This window comes from Halichondria panicea, chromosome 9 (genome assembly GCF_963675165.1).
Source record: "Halichondria panicea chromosome 9, odHalPani1.1, whole genome shotgun sequence".
Lineage (NCBI taxonomy): Eukaryota > Metazoa > Porifera > Demospongiae > Suberitida > Halichondriidae > Halichondria > Halichondria panicea.
This window is the reverse complement of record NC_087385.1, coordinates 1433389-1452839: the sequence shown is the minus strand read 5'-3', so window position 1 is coordinate 1452839 and position 19451 is coordinate 1433389. Positions and strand designations below refer to the sequence as shown.

Below are 19451 nucleotides of genomic sequence, written 5' to 3'. Positions count from 1 at the left end.
CGCGAAATGTGTAAAGCAGCCCCACCCCTCTTTAGCAGGAGTCAAAAAAGCTGACCGTTGACCCTTGAAAGAGAGGCGGTACTGCACCAATAATTATGTACAAAGTGTTACAAAGGCATGCCTCTACCGAAGAAGTTACTAGTAGGAGGCCAACAAGACTACCCCGGGGCTAATGGAGACATGGGCAATGGCAGAAGAGGCAGTACATCCTCTCTGGAGCCAAAGAAAGTGATGGCAAACAGGTGCATTAGTGGTTCAGGTAGCAGATCTAACTCCTTGTCTGTACAGGTATCAGATGGAGGGAAAGTTGGGATCCGGAGCTTTTGGCACGGCTTTTCTGGTACTAGATCTCAAATCAAACAACGAGAAGTGAGTGTGGATTAATAGTGTTGGTGCATCACGGTTGGATTTGGATGGTCATACTCGTACTCAGTGCATAGTAGCATTTACCATAGTGTTAATAAAGTCAATGCAATAATTTTCGTATTCCATGCAGAAAAGTTCTGAAGCAGATCCCAGTGGCGGACATGCAGCCTGACGATACAGTGGACGCAGTGAGGGAAGCCAGACTACTGGCAAAGGTATGCAATCCTTTACTGTCTGGTAGATTGCTTTGAGAGCAGCTCAGTGTCTCCTGATTAGTGCCTTACTAGCCATTTTACATTATATATCTATTTTCACTCTTAACGTGTTCTTGAATGTACTGTTCACATTCGGTGATTGAGAATTCTTCACCGCTCTCCCTGCAGCTGGACCATCCCTCAATCGTAAAGTTCCAGGACAGTTTTATGGAGAAGGAGTGTTTCTGCATAGTCACAGAGAACTGTGAGGTGAGAGGGAGCGGTCTCTCGTTGCTGAGTAACTGATGACATTTTCTATTCTCTACTGAATTGTCTGAAGTGGAACCTCTTTCACATTTAGGGAACCAAACGTTTTTACAGGGGTGGCCCTTGTTAAGAGGTTGTTTGGTACACAAACTGTGTATTTGTGACCTAGCCTTTTTTCAGGGGTGGCCGTTAACTACCAATGTACAATGTAGTTCTAAATAGAAGCAGATTAACTCACAAACGTCCCCCCCCCCACACATAGGGAGGTGATCTTGATGCTAAGATACAGCTGTGGAAGCAGGGAGGGAGGAGATTTGATGAGTCTCTCATCATCGACTGGTTCATACAACTCACCACGGCCATCAAGTACATCCACGACCGCAGAGTACTGCACAGAGACCTCAAAGCAAGGTAAGAAACTACTAGCTACAATCACTTGGTAACTGATGAATTATTAGCGTATTAATTTGAAATCCAAATCTAAGCCATGAATACGAATGCCCCCCAGACACTATATTTGACACTCCCTCGGCTTTCGTTTCTCTCTGTACAGAAACATCTTCCTCAAGAATAATCTGATCAAACTGGGTGACTTTGGTATCTCCCGAATCCTCATGGGAACGTCTGACCTGGCCACCACGTTCACAGGCACACCCTACTACATGAGTCCGGAGGTACTCAAGCACGACGGCTACAATGTCAAGTCGGATATCTGGTCACTGGGTTGTGTACTGTACGAACTGTGCACACTGGAGCATGCCTTTCAGGGGCAGGTGAGGACAGGCTGGATATTTCTAGTTGTTTCTTGTGCGCCTGTATATTGTATTTGGTTGGATGATTGTAGTAATGGATGGACTGATACTAAAGCACCTCTGTGCACGTGTACCTGTATTGTACAGTAGATAGTGTACGTTTCATGGTGGTACCAGAACGCTTGTACTTTGAGTCTTCCTTTCAATGGCCGTGCATGTTGTATGTAATACTGCTGCTACCGTCCGTACTGCTCCCACTAGAACTTGATGGCAGTGATGTACAAGATAGTGGAGGGGGATCAACCACGGCTACCCGATCACTTCAACACACAGCTGGCACACATCTTTTCGAGGTACAACACCATAACTACATGCTATATACTCACTCTACTCTCTCTGCAGGATGTTGGACAAAGACCCCAACAGTAGACCGACGGCAGTTGATGTTCTACAGGAGCCTTTCATACAACAATGCATGGAGGTAAATTCATACTCTGAAGTGTGAGCAGGACCTGGTGTTGATTGACTGTCTGTTCTCTCTGATAGAATCTTCGAGGGCGGATGTCAATGAAAGGTGGCTCCATGACCAAACTGGCTGCTGAGGCAGACGCCATCGCTAAAGCTCTGTGAGTCTCTCATCAATTGTATTTGTTCCCCTGAAGCATTGTGGTGTGTGTGTGTGTGTCATTTGATAGCTTAGTTGGTGAGCGGTGGACTGTAGTGATGTAGGGGCAATAGTTTTGTTGGTCATCTACTACTAGTATGTAATATCAAGAGTTCATTATGAACTCTTGGTAATATTCATCTCCCCATGCTATATGCTAATACCCACCCTCATACATACATTACTACTCCCCAGGAGCCCTGTGAAGCTCAAGCAGCTGGTGACGGACGACTCACAGCTCACCCCCCGTCAGAGGATGGAGCAGCGTAAGAAGAAGCGGGCAGATGAGGAGGCTGAGAAGAGAAAGAGAGCTGCTGCTCAGAACTTCTCGGAGATACAGCAGCGACGAGAGAGGGAGAGGAAGAAACAACACGTAAGTAGTCTGCATGTTATAGTCCGACTGGGTTGTGTACACTGTCAACCTAAGAGCTATAGAATGTTAGCCATATTCAGTCACTCACCCCCCCCCCCCCCCCCCCCCCTACACACACACAGGTGCGAGTGATTCCCCCCTGGGTGGAGGAACATCCTGACGTCTTCAATGACTCCAACTTCTCTATCACTCAACCAGCCACGGAATCGTCAATGTACTTTGACCCTGTTCCCATGGAGATGTCTGTAGAACCAATGGAAGAGATCATTGCAGAACCTCAAAGAATGGCATGGGTAAGGAAGGCACTCAGTCACTGTTCAATTGTGTGCATGTACTATAAGCTTCTTCTTGGCATTGTGAAATTGTTAACGCTATTTTTATTGGTGTAATGAGTGATCATTCACTTATCATGTGTGTGTTTTAATGTATACAGGGCAGTCCAAAGAGAGAGTTGCCACCTCAGCCCAGTGATCCTCCAGCTGACATGAGCATTGAACACAAGGTACTGGTGTCCTCCACATTGCACTACCACAGCATTTCTGTATTACACAACTACTGTATATGTTCTTAGAGTCATTTTGACAGGTACATGTATTTTAGACCTTCATAGCTCAGGTGGTTACAAGGCTTCTTGTTCACAGGATGAGGTACCTGATGGGCAGAGAGTTGTGATCATGTCTCAGCCGTCAGAGGAGATCCCGGAAGACCCCCTCCTGGCCGAGACCCACTACTCACAGTACGAGGACTTTGAGTCATCAGATGTGAGTGCTGTTAGTGTGTACGTGTACAGATGGTGTACTATTGACGCTTTAGGATGAGTATGAAGCATTCCTGGAGTGTATTGAGGATGCCCTGAACCTCCCCAATCACCCATGTGAGTCTGAATTCTGTATTTAGCCTCCAAATGCAATTTTGTGATTATGTTCCCATTCCACCGTGGTACATAATAATGGCTGTATATTGTTATTATACACCCACTGACCACCTCTCCACCTATTTCCTGCAGCTCCAGTTCCCGTGGTACCCCCGGAAGATCCTCACGAGAGCGTCTCCCCGTTCACACCCTTGGCCAGGGAGAAGAAAATACAGCTGCTCAGATCGTATCCTAGTCACAACATGATTCCACACTATGGAATGTGATTGCACTAAGACCATGAATAATTATTGTCCCCCCCCCCAATATACTAGCATGCATTCTGTTGTGTCTATGTTGTTACTTCCCTTGACCAGTCTCTACAGAGAGTGCATACACATTTTTGGCGCTCAAGATTTCCATAAATTGTATGAGTGTTTGGTGAAGGCACGCTACACAGACAGGGTGGAAGATGAACTAGTGATCATGGCTCAACTGAGAGAGATTGTGCCCAATATCAGAGACTGTTTCCTTGTCGACCAATTGGTGTTCCTTGAGAAACAAACTGAATCACTCTAGTCAGTCTGTTTGGCTTCTAATTTATATCTTTCACATTAATTTTTGTCTTTCTTCTTATTGTTTTTTGCAATTTCATCCAATAGATTCGATCAAGTGTATATAGCTACACAGATTCTATTATAGTAAAGGGGTTAATGGTTGAGTCCTGTAATTCATCATGTGCTAAAGCAGTCCTGCTGTTTGCAGTAGGCCATAATTATGGCCTTTGGAGTCCAAACAACTATATACATGTACATGTATAGGAAGTGCAAACTAATAAGAGTGTAGCTAATCAATTAAGAGTTTTTCACAGCACTATAGATGTCAATAACACATGCATTGCATTATAATAGGAAGCACACGTAAACCATGCAGGATAAACATGTACCATAATTATAATTATACAACGATTGAAATGCAATTAACTCGTAGAATCGCAAAAAAAGAGTACATGATATTTATTCTTTACATCATGTACATGTATAATTTTTACTGATTATATATATAATTATAGTAAATTAAAAAGGTGCTATTTTGTTCAGTTCCACGAGCACCTCAGCCATACTGGGTCGATCACTGGGGTCTCTCTTAGTGCAGCGGACAATTAGTTCGTACACTGCAGGGCGCTCTCTCTTAATTCGCTCAAACATCTCAGGGAAATTTTCTTGACTCGGAAATCGACTAGCAGTCACTTCAGCCAACACAATGCCGTAGCTGTACACGTCAATCTTAACCGTTTGTGGAGGAGGTCGTGCAAATGGTTGAGGGATGACTTCAGGAGGGGAGTAGATTATAGCCCCCTCTCCCATCGTATGAGCATGCTGCAGGAAGTTGGCTGAGCCGAGGTCAGAGACCTTCCCCTTCCACTGGTGGTTGGGCATTCGCTGGAGGAGGACGTTGGGAGCACTCACATCACGGTGGATGATGGGATCGTAGCGCTGATGCAGGTAGTCCAGTGCTAGGACAATGTCCACGAAAATCGATATATGGTTTCCTGGTACCAGTTGATTCGTCTCGTACGCTTGTTGGAGATTCATGTCCAGAAGCTCGGTGATGATGAGAGGAGGGGATTGGTCAAACACTGCCCCAATGAACTGCACCAGGTTGGGGTGTCGTACTTCAGCCAAGAGCATCATTTCTCTCTGGAATTTCTCCAGATTGCGTGGGTTGACAATGGCAGCAAAAAGTCGCTTGACGGCCACCCTCACTGTTCCTTCCAGCACCTCCCCCCATCCTCCAGTGCCAATCGTTCTCATCATGTTCACTCTGATTGACGGAATCCTCCACACCTCTGTGCTGTGTGCTGCCAACTCTTTCGTCTTGCCTTCTAACTCCCTCCTGAGAGCTGTCAATTCTCGACCTTGAGCAGCCATTTCCCGATCCTTCTCTTGTAACAGTTGTTCACAGCAACGTTGGGTGTCCTGCTCTCTCTGCTCTGCTGCTCGTAGCTGTTGTTCAAGAGCCCTCACCTGGTCTTGGGAGGAGTGGTCGCTGGTTTCACTGACTGATGAGGCACGAGCAGTTGCTTGTCTGATCTTTATCCTCTTGTCACTCAGTTGTTGGTTGGAGCCTCTAGTGTCGTTGTGGGCCACATCTACGAGAGCCCATTTCTCAGCCGAGGGTCCAGTACCAGATACTGAGTGTACGTGTCCAGTTAACTCTGCAGGGGGATTAACAAAATCATAACAGCATACATATACACTATCTTTGCCACATTTATTACTGCTTAACATACGGTAGAAACTAGATTATTAATTAGCACATGCGCTCATGGGGTCAATCTCTATATGCTTATATTCGAGAATGTGTCTATAATGCAGTCATTTTCGAGCCCCACCCAGTGACTCTGTGATGAGAGCTGACTCGTAAGCTAGCTAAGTGAGTAAGCAAGGCAGGCAGGCAACCCTAACTGGATATGTATCATACTATTATGACACAGCTCGTTCAAAAACGTTCATATTGACCAGGAACTGGAACAAAAGAGTCCAAGTCAACCTCTTACATTCTCTCAGCATGATCAAACAAGGTAACGGCATGCCATACTTCCAGATGGATATCACCAGCTATATATAGCTACCATGCATGCACTGTATACAAGCTAGCTATACCTCATAGCCTCGAGTATCCAGGCCGATTAAGTGGCCCGTCTACGCCCATGTATACCATCTACACCTATGGTGAAGCTCAGCTAGCTAGCAGTGGCCCTCTATTGTGTTGCCAGAAGGCTTGCACACTAAGTCTGAAGCCAGAAGAGGCTCTCATCTACCTCTATAATGGTCGTATGGTCGGGATGTTTGAATTTGGTTTCTGCTGTGCTTCCAACTGTGATATACGACCATCGTAGAGGTAGATGAGACCCTATTCTGGCTTCAGACTAGTGTGCAAGCCTTCTCGACAACGCAATAGAGGGCACAAGCCACAGCTTCACAGGAGACAAGGTCTTTGTTAAATTAATACGGAAAAAACTAGCAAATGAACTAGTTTACGGCAAAGGTTTACTAACGTAAACAAATCCCCCAAATACTGGGAGACTCAGTTTGCGCATGTGCACTATCACCCATGCAATAGATACCAGGCCGTATTTTAATCGGCCTGGATTCGAGGCTAGCTAGCTCATAGATTAGCTGAATTGATTCTACTAATAATATCCTTTGCATAATTGGTTTAATTTGAGTACAATGCGCTTAAAATAAAGATACGCTTATAGTCGAGTATAAGCGCTATTAATCCAGTTTCTATATACGCTACTCTTCTAGTTCCTTACCGAATCTTAGTATGGTTGTCTCTGTAATATTATCACCCAGCCAGTTCCGACGGCCTCCAAAAATAAGGAACTCAGTGAGTCCTGGTCCCAGACTGGTGGCAGTGGTGGAGTGGAAAACACGTGGTTTCACTGACCCAAGAGGTGTCACCTAAAGTTGGAAAAAAAGATTTATCATAATGATGCGTACAATAATCTATGTGTTCACATACGTACGAGTGAAACATATTTGCAAAGTGAGAGGTATCTATAATCAGGAGCAGATTACAGAAGTCTAACTCTACATATAGGTATGGGAATCACATCTCGTGTGTTTTCCTAAACGCCGCATTGCCTTACAATAAAAGTGTTTAAGTACTGTGTACATAAATTACAGACCGCGGTCAGCCTGTGAAATCATTATGAACAGATTTTGTATGCAGCAGCAGGAGAGCTAGGTTGAGCGCTAAAACGAATAGCTAGGTCTTTGATGGATGTTGGTATACATCATGGAAAAGACTGCCATTGGTGAGGTACTGAAATAAGAGCATATCCAGTCACTTGTAAAGAGAAAGTTTGCTAGACTTAGACTAACACATACTACAGGCGTTTTGTTTTTGCAGTAGGGAATCTTACTTGGGCTCTTAGAAGAGAGAGCTTACTACCAGGCCTATAGCTAGCTAGCTAGCTAGCTGTAGCTTTTCACTTTTATTGACCAATGTGCTGGTAAAAGTGCACCGTCAGCTCAATTAGCACTTGCCCACAGATGATTATTACCCACTTAGCGGTTTTGCATAAGGTCATGCTTTACAAACTTACGAGATGCAATTCCTAACGTAAGACGCTCCCTTCTGTAACCTGCTCCTGCTATAATCTACAACAACAGCTGGAGTAACTGGCTAAAGATCACCTCTGTCCACTTGCCAATGTCAACATTAAGTATCCACATGTCCCGCAGTGCTTTGACGTCGTTATCTACTCCTCCATACACCAGTAGTTGAGGGTGGTCCTGGCCATAGTTGAGACAGCAGGCAGCATGGGATGACCTCCCCACTGGCCATGGCTCTCCCTGTATTGGCTTCACCTTAGTGACCTCCTACACACAGTGAATATACACTGTCATATTATGTGGTAAACATGTACAGCAAATGTATGTATAGTCTCGCCAAATAATATTTTAGGCATACACACATACAGGTGGTATATATTAGTGACTAATGTCATCAACTCACCATGTTCCTGAAGTCAAACACATAGACATCATTAACCCTATGGTTTGGTTGTCTCCCTCCAAAGAGGACTGCCCTGTGCTGGTCCAACTTGGTGAACGTGAAGCTATCACAGGGAGGAGGTCTCTCTCCTTTGAGCTCACGTGACGACCAGACACCTGGAAGTGGTTTTTGGGTTGAGCAACTGAGCATGGCCAAAACTATTGTTGATGGTACCATTGTAGGGTTGTTCCAAATAATTTTGGGGACAACAACAACAAAGAACATAAACATACTGTATGACTTTTACCGAATTTGTATTTTTTGTCTGTATATTCAGACTCTAATAATTTTGCACATGCGCAAGTAGCAGGCCTTCTCTTCAATCCAAGGCCTGCGAAGGAGGCTATAGTAGTCTTAGTGATGACACTTACCATTTTGCACATCAAAGAGATGGAACTCATTTGTCCATCCACTTCCATCAGTGTATTGTGTGTCCCTGGTGAATGTTGATCCTGGTTGTGTGGGGCCAATACCGAGTCCTCCAAAGCAGCACAGAGTTCTCTCATCCACGCTGACAAGTCCACAGTCAATCTTTTTAATAGGCTGACTACCAGTGGATTGAACTTTGGTCCACTGGAGAGTGTCAAGATTAAGCTTGTACGTGTCATTGACGTAAGAAGACCCATCACAACCACCAAAGGCGTACAGGTAACGACCTACACAAACAGAGCGACCATCCCACTCTCCAGGGGGTAGAGGTCCAGTGGTGGGCAAGAAGCTCCACAGCTCAGTTCCTGAGTCATACACAGCAATCATGTTAGTGCCCAGCTCTGCACCAAATCCCCTCCAATAGTAATGGCGTCCATCAGATTCAGCGTAGAATGGTAGAAAACAAGGTGGTGGTTCAACAGGAGCATTTGTTCCGGTTTGTTGTTCAGCTGGTGCTAGACTAAATATGGAGCGAAGAGCTTGCATTGTCTAGGCCTGTAGGGGTGAGATTTGAGCATCAGTAGTAACATACTTACATAGGTTAGCTTCACATATATATGAATACAGTGACACTCACAATAGCAAACTGAAACACACTCTCATGTCCACTCAACACAGCAACAGCCCCACCTCCTAGTACCTGTGATCGAGTGGCCATGTACCAACCTGGCTCCTTCAACAGGCCTTGGATGAAGTGCGGCCTGGGATCGAGGCTACCACTGGCCTAGTCTCGTGAAAGTTGGGGACCTAACACGATCTTTACCTATTCACCACTCTGCTCTAGTACCATTGTGTGCTCTAGCTCTACAAGATGGCAGAGGGAACAGGGTAAGCAACATACATAGCACTGTAAGCTTACACCATTCTGCGTCATATCAGTTATGCACAACTTTCCATGCAGTGCTAACTTCTCTCTGGGTGACCACACGTTGTCTGTTCCCATGGAGCTGTTTTCCACCAACCGTGTTCGTCTGTGTGAGAAACTGCGAGGGAGTGAGGGTGTGTCAGGGGGTGGGGCAGTGGTGGTGCTCCAGGGAGGGGAGAGCAAGACACGATACTGCTCCGATACAGAGGAGATCTTTCGACAGGTGCAGCATGAGTGTATGACTGTGTGTGTGTGTTCATTGCACGAGATTTTGTACGGAACATTGATTTATTGACCTAATTTCTTGTGAAAACGTGATAGGTACATGTAGTTACATGAGTCAGAGTAGGCAGTGAATGTACAATGCTACACTCGGCATCCTTAGAGTGTACTTGTTGATGATAATGATGACATAGAGTCTTATTCACACACACACACACACACACACACTACTATCTATTTAATGCCTGTTGCTAATTCTAAGAACCAAAATTTGAGGTTAGTGTTTGTTTTGTGCTGCTTCAGCTTAACAACATAAAAGAACCCACATTGCCCCAACCCCATCAACTACATGTACCACAAAACCTGGCCATACAATACAGTGTTGTACTTTATACCTATAAGCCCCCCTCAGAAGTTTTTCTTTTAAAAGCCAACTAGAAATATCACAGCAACCAATATCAAGTCCAAGTTAGAAGATAAGTCTTTATAATTCATGTCAGCTTGATTTACAGCTTTACAATAATTATTCAGCATGGCCCCAATGTACTATTGAGTGTAGTTGTGTATAATAATTATGTGACTGAATGCAACAGATGAATGGGGAGAGTTGGTGCACCGTTAAAGACTCTTTAACCCATCATTCTCGGCTCTCCAGGCCGAGCATCTGTGTGCTTTTCTGTTTCTGTCTGTTCTCTGCCTTGTGGTGTTTGCCTTTCTATTGTTAACCTACCTTAATTGTGCATACTTTAATTAAATTAAGCACAGATTCCAAATTTAGCAGATCAGCATGGCCACCCCCAGTGGATATGGACATACATGTAGATAGCTAATTATGACATAATCTATACTATATTTCTAACCATTGGTGTGTTTAATAATTTAAAGAACCGAAGGCGTTGGCAGCATTTTTCTTAGCCTCTAAAGAAAGACACAGAAAGTAAAATCCTTATCAATTACTACATCTACATAATTACCCAAACCCCCCTCCCCCCTCCCTCCTCTGAGAGTATTAAAAACCAGTAAAAAAACACAATTCAAGTAAAAAGACTAGATTACAAGAACTGAGGTAAACTACATAGTAAATTACATATTATTAGAAGCATAAATACAAATAATTATAACTTATAGTAGTTATTCCTGCAGCCACTCATGTCTCATAAACAATTTAATAAATGTAAGTGCATTATGGAAATAGGAGAGGTGGCAGGCACCCTCTTCTCTGGTCAGATAAGGCAGTTCTTCACAATTTATTTTTTTTGTTTCAACCCCTCCAACACACACACACACACACACACACACACACACACACACACACACACACACATACATTGTAGGAGTCGTACTTCCACTGGCTGTTTGGGGTATCGGAACCTGACTGTCTGGGGATTATGGAAGTGGACTCGGGACAGACCATTGTCTTCATTCCAAGACTGCCTGAGGACTATGGCATCTGGATGGGACAGTGAGTACAGAAAGTGGGAAGCAGTATAAGTCATAATACATGATTGTGAATTACAGGATCTACTCTTGTGAGCACTTCAAGAACAAGTACAATGTCGACTCTGTGCGCTACATTGATGAGGTGAGTGTACTGGTAGTATTGGGTAGTTTTGCACCAAGCCAGTGATTCATTGATCACTGATACTAATTCTGCAAAATAAACAACGTAATGAATGTGTTTTAAATACATGTTGCTCTCAAGAACAGTATCAAACCTGCACTATGGTCTATACATGCACACACACTGTGTTCTATATATTTCATAGTATGTGCTGATTTCATATAGATTGTTGAGGTGATCCAAAAAATGAATCCATCAATTCTTCTCACTCTGGTAAGCAAGAGATTGATAACTCTAATGTAACATGAAAGTGACGGTAATTATAATTTTGTAGATGGGGATGAATACAGACAGTGGCAAGTTTTGTCAGGAGGCGTGCTTTGACGGCATTGGGAAGTAAGTTACATACAATACATGGATGACACAGGTTAATGACATTTGACCCCTCCCACAGCTTCCAGTCCATCATCAACAACAAGATCCTTCACCCGATCATCATGGAGTGGTGAGTCTGCTCAATACATTTTGGTACACAGTCTCATGAAGTTCATCTTGTCAATTTGTCTTTTAATTGTCTCGAAGCGCTTTTAGTTTCTGGTTTGCTTATTTTCAATTCTGTACACATTTTCCTTGAATCCGTACTTCTTGGTATCAGTTCTACATGTACATATCGTACATACCATGAGGTGAGGTCTATGTTGCTCTACATAATACAACTCCTTTTATTGACATGTACCCCCTGCCCCCCCCCCCAGTCGAGTGATCAAGACCCCCCTGGAGGTGACGGTGCTCCGCTACACTAACCAGGTGAGCAGTGCAGCCCACTGCGAGGTCATGAGAGCCGTTCGTCCGGGGATGAAGGAATATCAGATGGAGAGTCTGTTCAGGCATTACTGCTACACCCACGGCGGGATGAGGCACATCTCCTACACTTGCATCTGTGGGAGGTGAGTCTAAGAGGGAGTGGGGGGACTGTGTAGGGATCAGTTGCTTTGCTGTACAGAGTCTCTATATACAAGAGGGTAGTGAGGAGGGATACTTTGCTAACTCTTGATGTGTGTGTCCAGTGTGTGTTATACTTAGAGTGTAGCTGTTTCAACAGATAATGCGAAGTTGCAATGTGCTGAAAATCCTTATTTTTTAATTTACTTCCCCGATTTGTGTATTTGTGCTTGTCAAAACTGTGCTGATCTTCAATTCTTCACTCCCCACACACCCCCCCCCCCCAGTGGTCACAACAGTGCCACCCTCCATTACGGCCACGCTGGAGAACCAAACGCTAAAACCATCGAGGAAGGAGACATGTGGTGAGTGGAGTAAGCTAAGCTAAGCTACATGTAAGAGTTTTGGTGTGCATAAATACTTCCATTGATGACTTGATCAAACGATTTGTACAGTCCCTTAATGTAAAAACAGGTCACCCTCCAGGTTATAGGCCCCATAGCACACCGTGTGTTTCTGTAGGCAACCTCTTTAATAAACCCACTGTGTTGGTCTGCCCAATATAGGCAAGCTTCATCTAACCCGAGGCCATGCACCCTCGGCATTGGTTGGTTATAAGCCATAATTACGCGGCCAGCAGGTTATAGTAGTCGATGTAGACTTTATATTTTCCATTTTCCCTCTAGTCTGTTTGACATGGGTGCTGAGTACTGTTGCTATGCCAGTGACATCACCTGTTCATTCCCTGTCAACGGCCGGTTCACTGAGGACCAGAAGATGATCTACAATATTGTTCTCAAAGCTAACAGGGCTGTCATGGACGTTGTCAAGCCAGGTGGGGGTGTGGTCTGCAGGGAGTCTTTACAGTTTGTATTTCAAAAGTGGTAGCCTAGCTGCAGTTTCATTTTTGCTCAAAAAATTGTACAGTTTTCTATACAACTACTTACTGACTGAAGTATCTGGCTGTTTTTGTATTCGATTTCACTGTGCTTTGCAACTATCAATCGTTACCCCCCCCCTCCCCACACGCACACGCACACACACACACACACACACACACACACACACACACACACACACACACCCACTGATACACAGGAGTGAGTTGGGTGGAGATGCATCAGTTGGCAGAGAGGGTGACACTAGAGGAGCTCAAGAGGGCGGGGCTTCTCCAGGGAGAGGTGGACGATATGATGAAGGTTCACATGGGTGCCGTGTTCATGCCCCACGGCCTCGGACATTTCATGGGCTGTGACGTACACGATGTCGGAGGATATCCAAGCGTGAGTGGGAGTGTCTAGATATGGGTAATCCTACAGTGGGGATAGGAGGAGGTAGCCCCTCTAATTATGATCCTGTCTCCATGCAGGTATAAATGTATTGCTGGAGAATTTCACTAAGTGTACATGTATTTTCCTAGACCTTCAGTCCAAATAGCGAATTACGGGATACTAAACAACTGGACAAAAACTAACTCGTGTTTAGGAGGAAACTTTTTAATAGCATGTCCTGTATACAAATAAAAGACTAGCATCACAATCACATTACACATATCGTATAGCGGATATATACATGTAGGCTTAAAGTAATCCTACTGTCTGTGAATATCGTGCTTTCTAAATACATAGACTTGAATATACATATCACATTCTGTAGTACTACGGTATTGTACATAATTAGGTAATCAACGTGCTATTTGACTGCAGGGTGGTGTTGAGAGGAGTGGTGCCCCAGGGCTCAAGTCACTGAGAACAGCGCGTGTGCTACAAGAGGGAATGTGCCTCACCATTGAACCAGGCGTCTACTTCATCGAACATGTGAGCCTCAATTAGACAGCAACACATACCTAGTGCAATACCGTAGTACTACAGAATGTGATGTGTATATGCAAGGCTCTGCTGATGGCAGCCATTAATCAGTTTTAGACTTGAACTTTGGCATCGATCGTTTTTAACAACAATCATGGTCGATCCTTACCCACTTGCATGCAGCAAATTAAGTGATGAAAAAATTTTCATCATGTGTAGCTATTAGTAGCTTTATGTTATGTAGCTTTGGCATCTCTACCGAGGCATCAGCACCCGCGGTGCTTTCATTGTATTCAGCACCCACACTGCAATTGATTTTTATACGTAACCTGTACATGAGGATGTTACACAAGTCTGTGTTTACTGCAGTTGGTGAACAAGGCCTTGCTGGACCCTGCTCAGAACTGCTTCATCAACAGGGACATGCTCACCAGGTTCAGGCGATCAGGAGGCGTACGTCACATGACATCAATAGCATGCAGTGATACATATTACCCTATTCTGAGCAGTGCCTGGATGCATTATATTTACGGTCATAATTATCTCTCTGTACAGGTTCGTATTGAGGATGACATTGTTGTCACGGCGACAGGGGTGGAGCTCCTGACGTGTGTCCCTCGTACAGTGGGAGAGATTGAGGCCTGGATGCGGAGTGGAGAGAAGACCTGGCAGCCACGTCCAGTCACATGAGTGTCACAGGAGACTTATTATTAATTGAAAGAAGAGATCGAAATAATTATATCTACCTTGATTAATAAATTAATATTAGTTAACCAATTTTTTGCCCTTTCAATTATAGCTGAAAATGAATTTTTATTTGCTGAACATGACACACACACACATACACATATAAAGACAAGGAAAATAACAAGAAAATAAAATGTAATGTACGTACAGTTAACAATAATCGTGCAGAAGTTTAGATTGATAAAGTTCACTGCAGCCGCTAATTAGAGGGGCTAGCTACTTCTTCCTCCCCTTTGGTCTCGATGTGTTGGGGTTGTTCCTCCACCCGGCTCTGCTCCCAAACCCCCTCCCCTGGGCGAACCTGATCTGTGCACCACGACTGTTCACATCCTTCATAGCAAACGGGGAAGTCTGCACAGGAAGGGAGGGAAGGATGGTCAAGCATAAATTTGTGAACAATACAGCAGTCTGCAATCTCAAAATTACAGCTGACGTTACAACGGTAAAATAGTTCAGCTCTAAACGTCACAGTATAAAGAGTTCGAGTCCAACACACACACACACAGCACTTGGCTCACTACATTACTTCAAAGTACAGTCACGGTTCAACACACCGGCAAGTTATTGAAGTACACGACACTAATAATTATACTTTTACTAGGGGATTGAATTATTAGTCTCGTACACAGCCTACATGTATATATAATGCAGTAGAGAGAATTGAGTAGAAATACGTACCAAGGGACAACTACATGTATATACAAGCAGACAAATGAATTAACTATACTGTATGTAACGCAGTATTGCACGCCACAGTCATATCAACAGCTAGTCCAGTGATCATTAGCTCAAACCTGTGCAATGTAGTCAGGATGCATGGGGTCTGCCCTCCCTCCACCACCACCACCTCGGGTCCTCCGCTGCTTACTAGTCTCTCGCTGATCTGGGGCCAGTATCGGGTTGTTGGCATGGCGACCACCCTTGGGCAAAGGGAGAGAGTACTGGAGAAAGAAATAATACGTACACCAACTAAGAGTAAACTATAGGTAGGTTGTCATCAATCCCGATAAGTGAACACCAGTGGATCTGGATACGTACTAACCACCTCTTGGGTTTAATTAACACACAAGTATACACCAGAGAACATTATCAGGATTGAAATAGCCACCACTTATTTTTCGATTATGTACTATAAATGGTGCCACACATTTACATTAAGAACGGATGATAATTATGTATGTAAATGTGAAGACATGCACAATAATAATCAACCAATTTTTGCTTCACCATTAATTCTAACATCATATATAATACAGTAGAACCTCGATTATCCGGACACCTTGGTTCCAATGGCAGGCCGGATAATCGAATAGATAAACCATTACTTGATCCACCCACTTTATTGCAGTGCCACATGGTTTTCTGCGCATGCGCAGAAGATAAGCAGACCTGTCTCCATAGTAACAGCTGCAATGCACATGCGCATTTCAGGGACACGCCCATTTTCTGATGAGAAACTTCCAAGCCGGTTAATCGAGGTTCCGGATAATGGAGGTTCTACTGTATTATTGAGCCTGATTAAAACCAGGAGCACATGAGGGGTCTTACTATGCGGATTCTGTATCGTTCTGCTATGAACAAATGATGCTATATATTGTCAAACTGCTAAGTGCTGCTAACATTCAGTGTTACCAGCCGCACGTACATGTACTGAGAGCACTTAGATCCGTAAATACCATGCATAGTAAGACGCTCCATCTCCTCATGTGCTCCTATTAGAACCCACCCACCCACACACACCTTGAGTCCTTTGTGACTACATTGCTTCCGTGAGAGTACCCTGTACTGCACAGTGCCCTCCTCTCCACTCATCACCATGGCAACCTTCATGAGTGCCTTGTTCCCACAATGAGGACAGAACAATAGTCCAGTATTACTCGTCACTCTGTGTGTGTGGAGGGGGATTATGTTAATGTCTAGAGGTTTACACAATCATACTGAAAATACAATTACAGTAAATTGTATAAGCAGGGCATGTTGTAAAAGGAGGAATGTGGAATGGAGTGGAACGACAGATATAAAGAGCATGTGCCGACTTTGCGCAGGCGTGTTTTGGTAGAATAGAAGTTCAGAAGTGCAATATAATTTACAAAACTATGGGCTTTACGTTTGTTTCTAAGCTTTCTAAAAGTTCATCAGAGCCATAAATTGTTGTTTTTCGGCCTTCGATGATGGTATGCCAAATACTTTACAGTAGAGCACCATCTGCATTAATTCTCTCCCTTTTCTTATTCTGTTCCATATTCCTCTTTTTACAACATGCCGTGTACAAGCAGTGCTCCTGTTATAAGTATACACATAATTATTAAAAGGATGTGCCCACAATGGTCGGTGGTGGTTGGTACTAACCACCGCTAGACAAAAATAATAATAGTTTAGCCAAATGCGTGGAGATTAGGCAGTCGCACCACTTTGAAAATTCTGGGCACACCCATCACTGATATTAAAGAGGACCATGCTTGGTGGGTCTATACCCAAATGGGAACACTTCAGCACTAAATTACACACAGCACTAGCTACATGTAGATCACCTACATTGTACACGTAACTAACTACTTGCAACGACATGTGGCCTATATAGCTATATTGCTTGGTCCTGTAAAGGCACAAGATATTTTCAACTCACTTGAAGCAAGCCTTGCACTTCATGGCGTATGTACGCAGCTGTTTCACTCTCATCCCATCCACTGAGATCACATTAAGGCCCATCTGTAGGAGCACATTCTGTGTGTGTGTGTGTGTGTGTGTGTGTGTGTGTGTGTGTGTGTAGTGGGGGGGGGGGCAATAAAATTGCGATAACATCCATACCAATTAAGACATTAGATAATCCTAAAAAGTACGATCCGAGTAGACATTACACCACTTGATCACCTGCATTGCATAATCTGTTGTAACACAGCCGACTGCTATCCCATCGAGACCAGTCTCCAGAGCCCCGCCCATTTTCTCGCAGGCCATCTGATAATTACCAGGGGTTATCCAGCTATCCTCATCGTCACTGTCCTCATTCTGTGAATCTTCACTGGCTTCATTTGATTCCAAATCACCAGCAATGTCCCCATTCCGTTCCAAGAGATCATCCCCCTTCTCAATCAAATTATCATTATCTTCATTCAATTCCACTACATCTTGCACACTGACATTTGAACTTCCTGGGGTTACAGTTGATGAAGAATTTTCGCTACACGGAATTTCTTCAAGAGTCAATTTTTCAAGATCTTCTACTGGTACGAAAGCTATCTCATCACAGGGTTTGTCGTCACGCTCTGATTGGACAGTTTGATCATGTGACAGTTTACTATATTCCTGTAATTGATCACTCTCATTACTTGAGTCATTTGGTTTCTTGGGTCCGGAATAAAAGCCAACAATGGTTGGTGGTTTGGTCTCAGTAGATATTGGTTCCTATAGGAACAAAACACATACATAAGTCTATGCAGCCTTTGCGTACTACCCAAAGCTACCCAAAGCTACCCAAAGACAATTAGTGGCTTAATTATGATACTCCACAATGAATCTTAACTAGGGTGCTCCAAAGAACACTGAAAGTTTATAGCATTCAACAAATATCGAAGTTAAATCTCATCCACTCATGTTTTATCTTCTTACGAGTACTTAAGGCCTTACCAGTCTGGGTGGGTCTGTCCTGAGGTTTGCCCCGTGCTGTGGCCCCTCCTCACACTCGAGCTGGTAGGTGAGGGCCAGGAGACGAAGGTCCACTCGTGACAGACTAATAAAATCACCCGTCTTCTTAGCAAATGAGGTCACTACAAGATGGGGTCAAATATGTTTATGACTACGGTATCTCCTGTTTCCATGTATTAAAGTTGTACTATCTTAATGCAAATTGGTCTAAATTGCACTGCTTGGTTTATAGGGTTGATGAAAGGATTTCACACCTAGCTGAAGTAACTAACCTCAACCCTTATATAACCTTCACCTTCTAGACAGAAAGGTGCAATACACACACAAACGCTATATCAGATAGTGGCACCGGATGGGGAACACCCTAATCATAACTACACTCTAACCCCTTCATTGTGGTCTACTACAATCCACATCTGGTGCCGTGTATCTGACATGATCCTGACACATGTTTAGGAATGTCACACAGCCAGCTAACACACCACGCTGCAGGGCCTTGTGACTGGGCTCTCTGAATGATATGTCAAAGGGTAGGACTTGCAGTCTTCTCCGTGTGTTCAGGTCCCTCACTTCAGCCAAGATTTCTTTAACAGTCACCACATTCTGGGACCAGTTTCTGATGGGAGCACCTTTTATAAGAGCTCCAGAATCAACTACCAAAGTCCCAACTCTGTCTTCCATTTCTAGCAGGCCACGTGGTGTTGCCTCGACAATAGGCCGCGATAATTATTATAGAAACGGATAAATATATCTACATAATTAGATCATGTTTGTCATAAATACTGCAATCTGATTGGTTAGAGGAAATTTTTTTTAGAAAATCATGTACTTCAATAGAAAATCATGTAGCAAAGATTAGATAAGAACATTCAAATCTGATTGGCTAAATACTCATGGTTGCTATGATCTAAAATGCTTAGACACTGTTTAGGAAGTTTCCACATGATTTAGAAGTCCTCAGGGCTAGTAGAACCCTCACTGCGTTCGGGATACTACAACCAGCCCTTTGGGCTTCTAAATCATGTAGAAACTTCCTAAACAGTGTCTAACTATTATTTAGACCACTCCAAATGAGACTGTAGTTTCCCGTCGAGACTCTACATGTATATGCAGGTGTGAGCAGTATTATCATTATTCATTACTATACTATGAACTCATGTTTTGCGAATTTAATTAATCACCCACAAAATCTTA

General features: G+C 43.7%; 4 protein-coding genes across 4 annotated transcripts; 2 read left to right on the top strand and 2 right to left on the bottom strand.

The window, feature by feature from the left end:
• Positions 1-27: 27 nt before the first annotated feature.
• On the top strand, positions 28-4150 carry LOC135341005 (serine/threonine-protein kinase Nek11-like). Its single transcript, XM_064537456.1, has 16 exons — positions 28-242; positions 289-369; positions 497-581; positions 750-830; positions 1090-1238; positions 1381-1600; positions 1841-1932; positions 1982-2060; positions 2126-2205; positions 2439-2616; positions 2739-2909; positions 3050-3118; positions 3258-3377; positions 3430-3490; positions 3623-3716; positions 3856-4150. Exons 1-16 carry the CDS (start codon positions 118-120, stop codon positions 4046-4048), a joined length of 1878 nt encoding a protein of 625 aa, XP_064393526.1. The 5' UTR covers positions 28-117; the 3' UTR covers positions 4049-4150.
• A 266-nt stretch (positions 4151-4416) lies between these two features.
• LOC135340983 (uncharacterized) lies at positions 4417-9198 on the bottom strand. The gene is made up of 6 exons (XM_064537428.1): positions 9045-9198; positions 8410-8962; positions 8000-8154; positions 7678-7863; positions 6792-6939; positions 4417-5687 (listed from the first exon to the last, which is right to left on the bottom strand). Exons 2-6 carry the CDS (start codon positions 8951-8953, stop codon positions 4546-4548), a joined length of 2175 nt encoding a protein of 724 aa, XP_064393498.1. The 5' UTR covers positions 8954-8962; positions 9045-9198; the 3' UTR covers positions 4417-4545.
• LOC135340987 (xaa-Pro dipeptidase-like) lies at positions 9154-14690 on the top strand. The gene is made up of 14 exons (XM_064537433.1): positions 9154-9295; positions 9369-9555; positions 10889-11016; positions 11073-11136; positions 11341-11388; positions 11450-11511; positions 11570-11620; positions 11871-12062; positions 12345-12422; positions 12744-12892; positions 13156-13340; positions 13764-13874; positions 14235-14318; positions 14421-14690. Exons 1-14 carry the CDS (start codon positions 9279-9281, stop codon positions 14553-14555), a joined length of 1491 nt encoding a protein of 496 aa, XP_064393503.1. The 5' UTR covers positions 9154-9278; the 3' UTR covers positions 14556-14690.
• Positions 14659-19021, bottom strand: LOC135340990 (RNA-binding protein NOB1-like). The gene is made up of 7 exons (XM_064537435.1): positions 18740-19021; positions 18240-18379; positions 17484-18017; positions 17239-17336; positions 16353-16497; positions 15407-15553; positions 14659-14963 (listed from the first exon to the last, which is right to left on the bottom strand). The coding sequence occupies exons 1-7, from the start codon at positions 18936-18938 to the stop codon at positions 14829-14831; spliced, it is 1398 nt and encodes a 465-aa protein (XP_064393505.1). The 5' UTR covers positions 18939-19021; the 3' UTR covers positions 14659-14828.
• Between the last annotated feature and the right edge of the window lie 430 nt (positions 19022-19451).

Bases quoted from the DNA above. Each gene is read 5' to 3' on its own strand.
- LOC135340990 (XM_064537435.1), bottom strand. From the start codon at position 18,938: ATGGAAGACAGAGTTGGGACTTTGGTAGTTGATTCTGGAGCTCTTATA. The intron at 18,380-18,739 runs GTGTGTTAGCTG...CCCATCTTGTAG, and splicing joins TCACAAGGCCCTGCAGCGTG to TGACCTCATTTGCTAAGAAG. The intron at 16,498-17,238 runs GTGAGTTGAAAA...CCACACACACAG, and splicing joins AAGTGCAAGGCTTGCTTCAA to AGTGACGAGTAATACTGGAC.
- LOC135341005 (XM_064537456.1), top strand. From the start codon at position 118: ATGCCTCTACCGAAGAAGTTACTAGTAGGAGGCCAACAAGACTACCCC. The intron at 243-288 runs GTGCATTAGTGG...TTGTCTGTACAG, and splicing joins AAGAAAGTGATGGCAAACAG to GTATCAGATGGAGGGAAAGT. The intron at 3,378-3,429 runs GTGAGTGCTGTT...TTGACGCTTTAG, and splicing joins AGGACTTTGAGTCATCAGAT to GATGAGTATGAAGCATTCCT.
- LOC135340987 (XM_064537433.1), top strand. The intron at 11,017-11,072 runs GTGAGTACAGAA...TGTGAATTACAG, and splicing joins TATGGCATCTGGATGGGACA to GATCTACTCTTGTGAGCACT. The intron at 14,319-14,420 runs GTACGTCACATG...CTCTCTGTACAG, and splicing joins GGTTCAGGCGATCAGGAGGC to GTTCGTATTGAGGATGACAT.
- LOC135340983 (XM_064537428.1), bottom strand. From the start codon at position 8,953: ATGCAAGCTCTTCGCTCCATATTTAGTCTAGCACCAGCTGAACAACAA. The intron at 8,155-8,409 runs GTAAGTGTCATC...AACCACTTCCAG, and splicing joins TCTCTTTGATGTGCAAAATG to GTGTCTGGTCGTCACGTGAG. The intron at 6,940-7,677 runs GTGATCTTTAGC...TTCCAACTTTAG, and splicing joins ACATTGGCAAGTGGACAGAG to GTGACACCTCTTGGGTCAGT.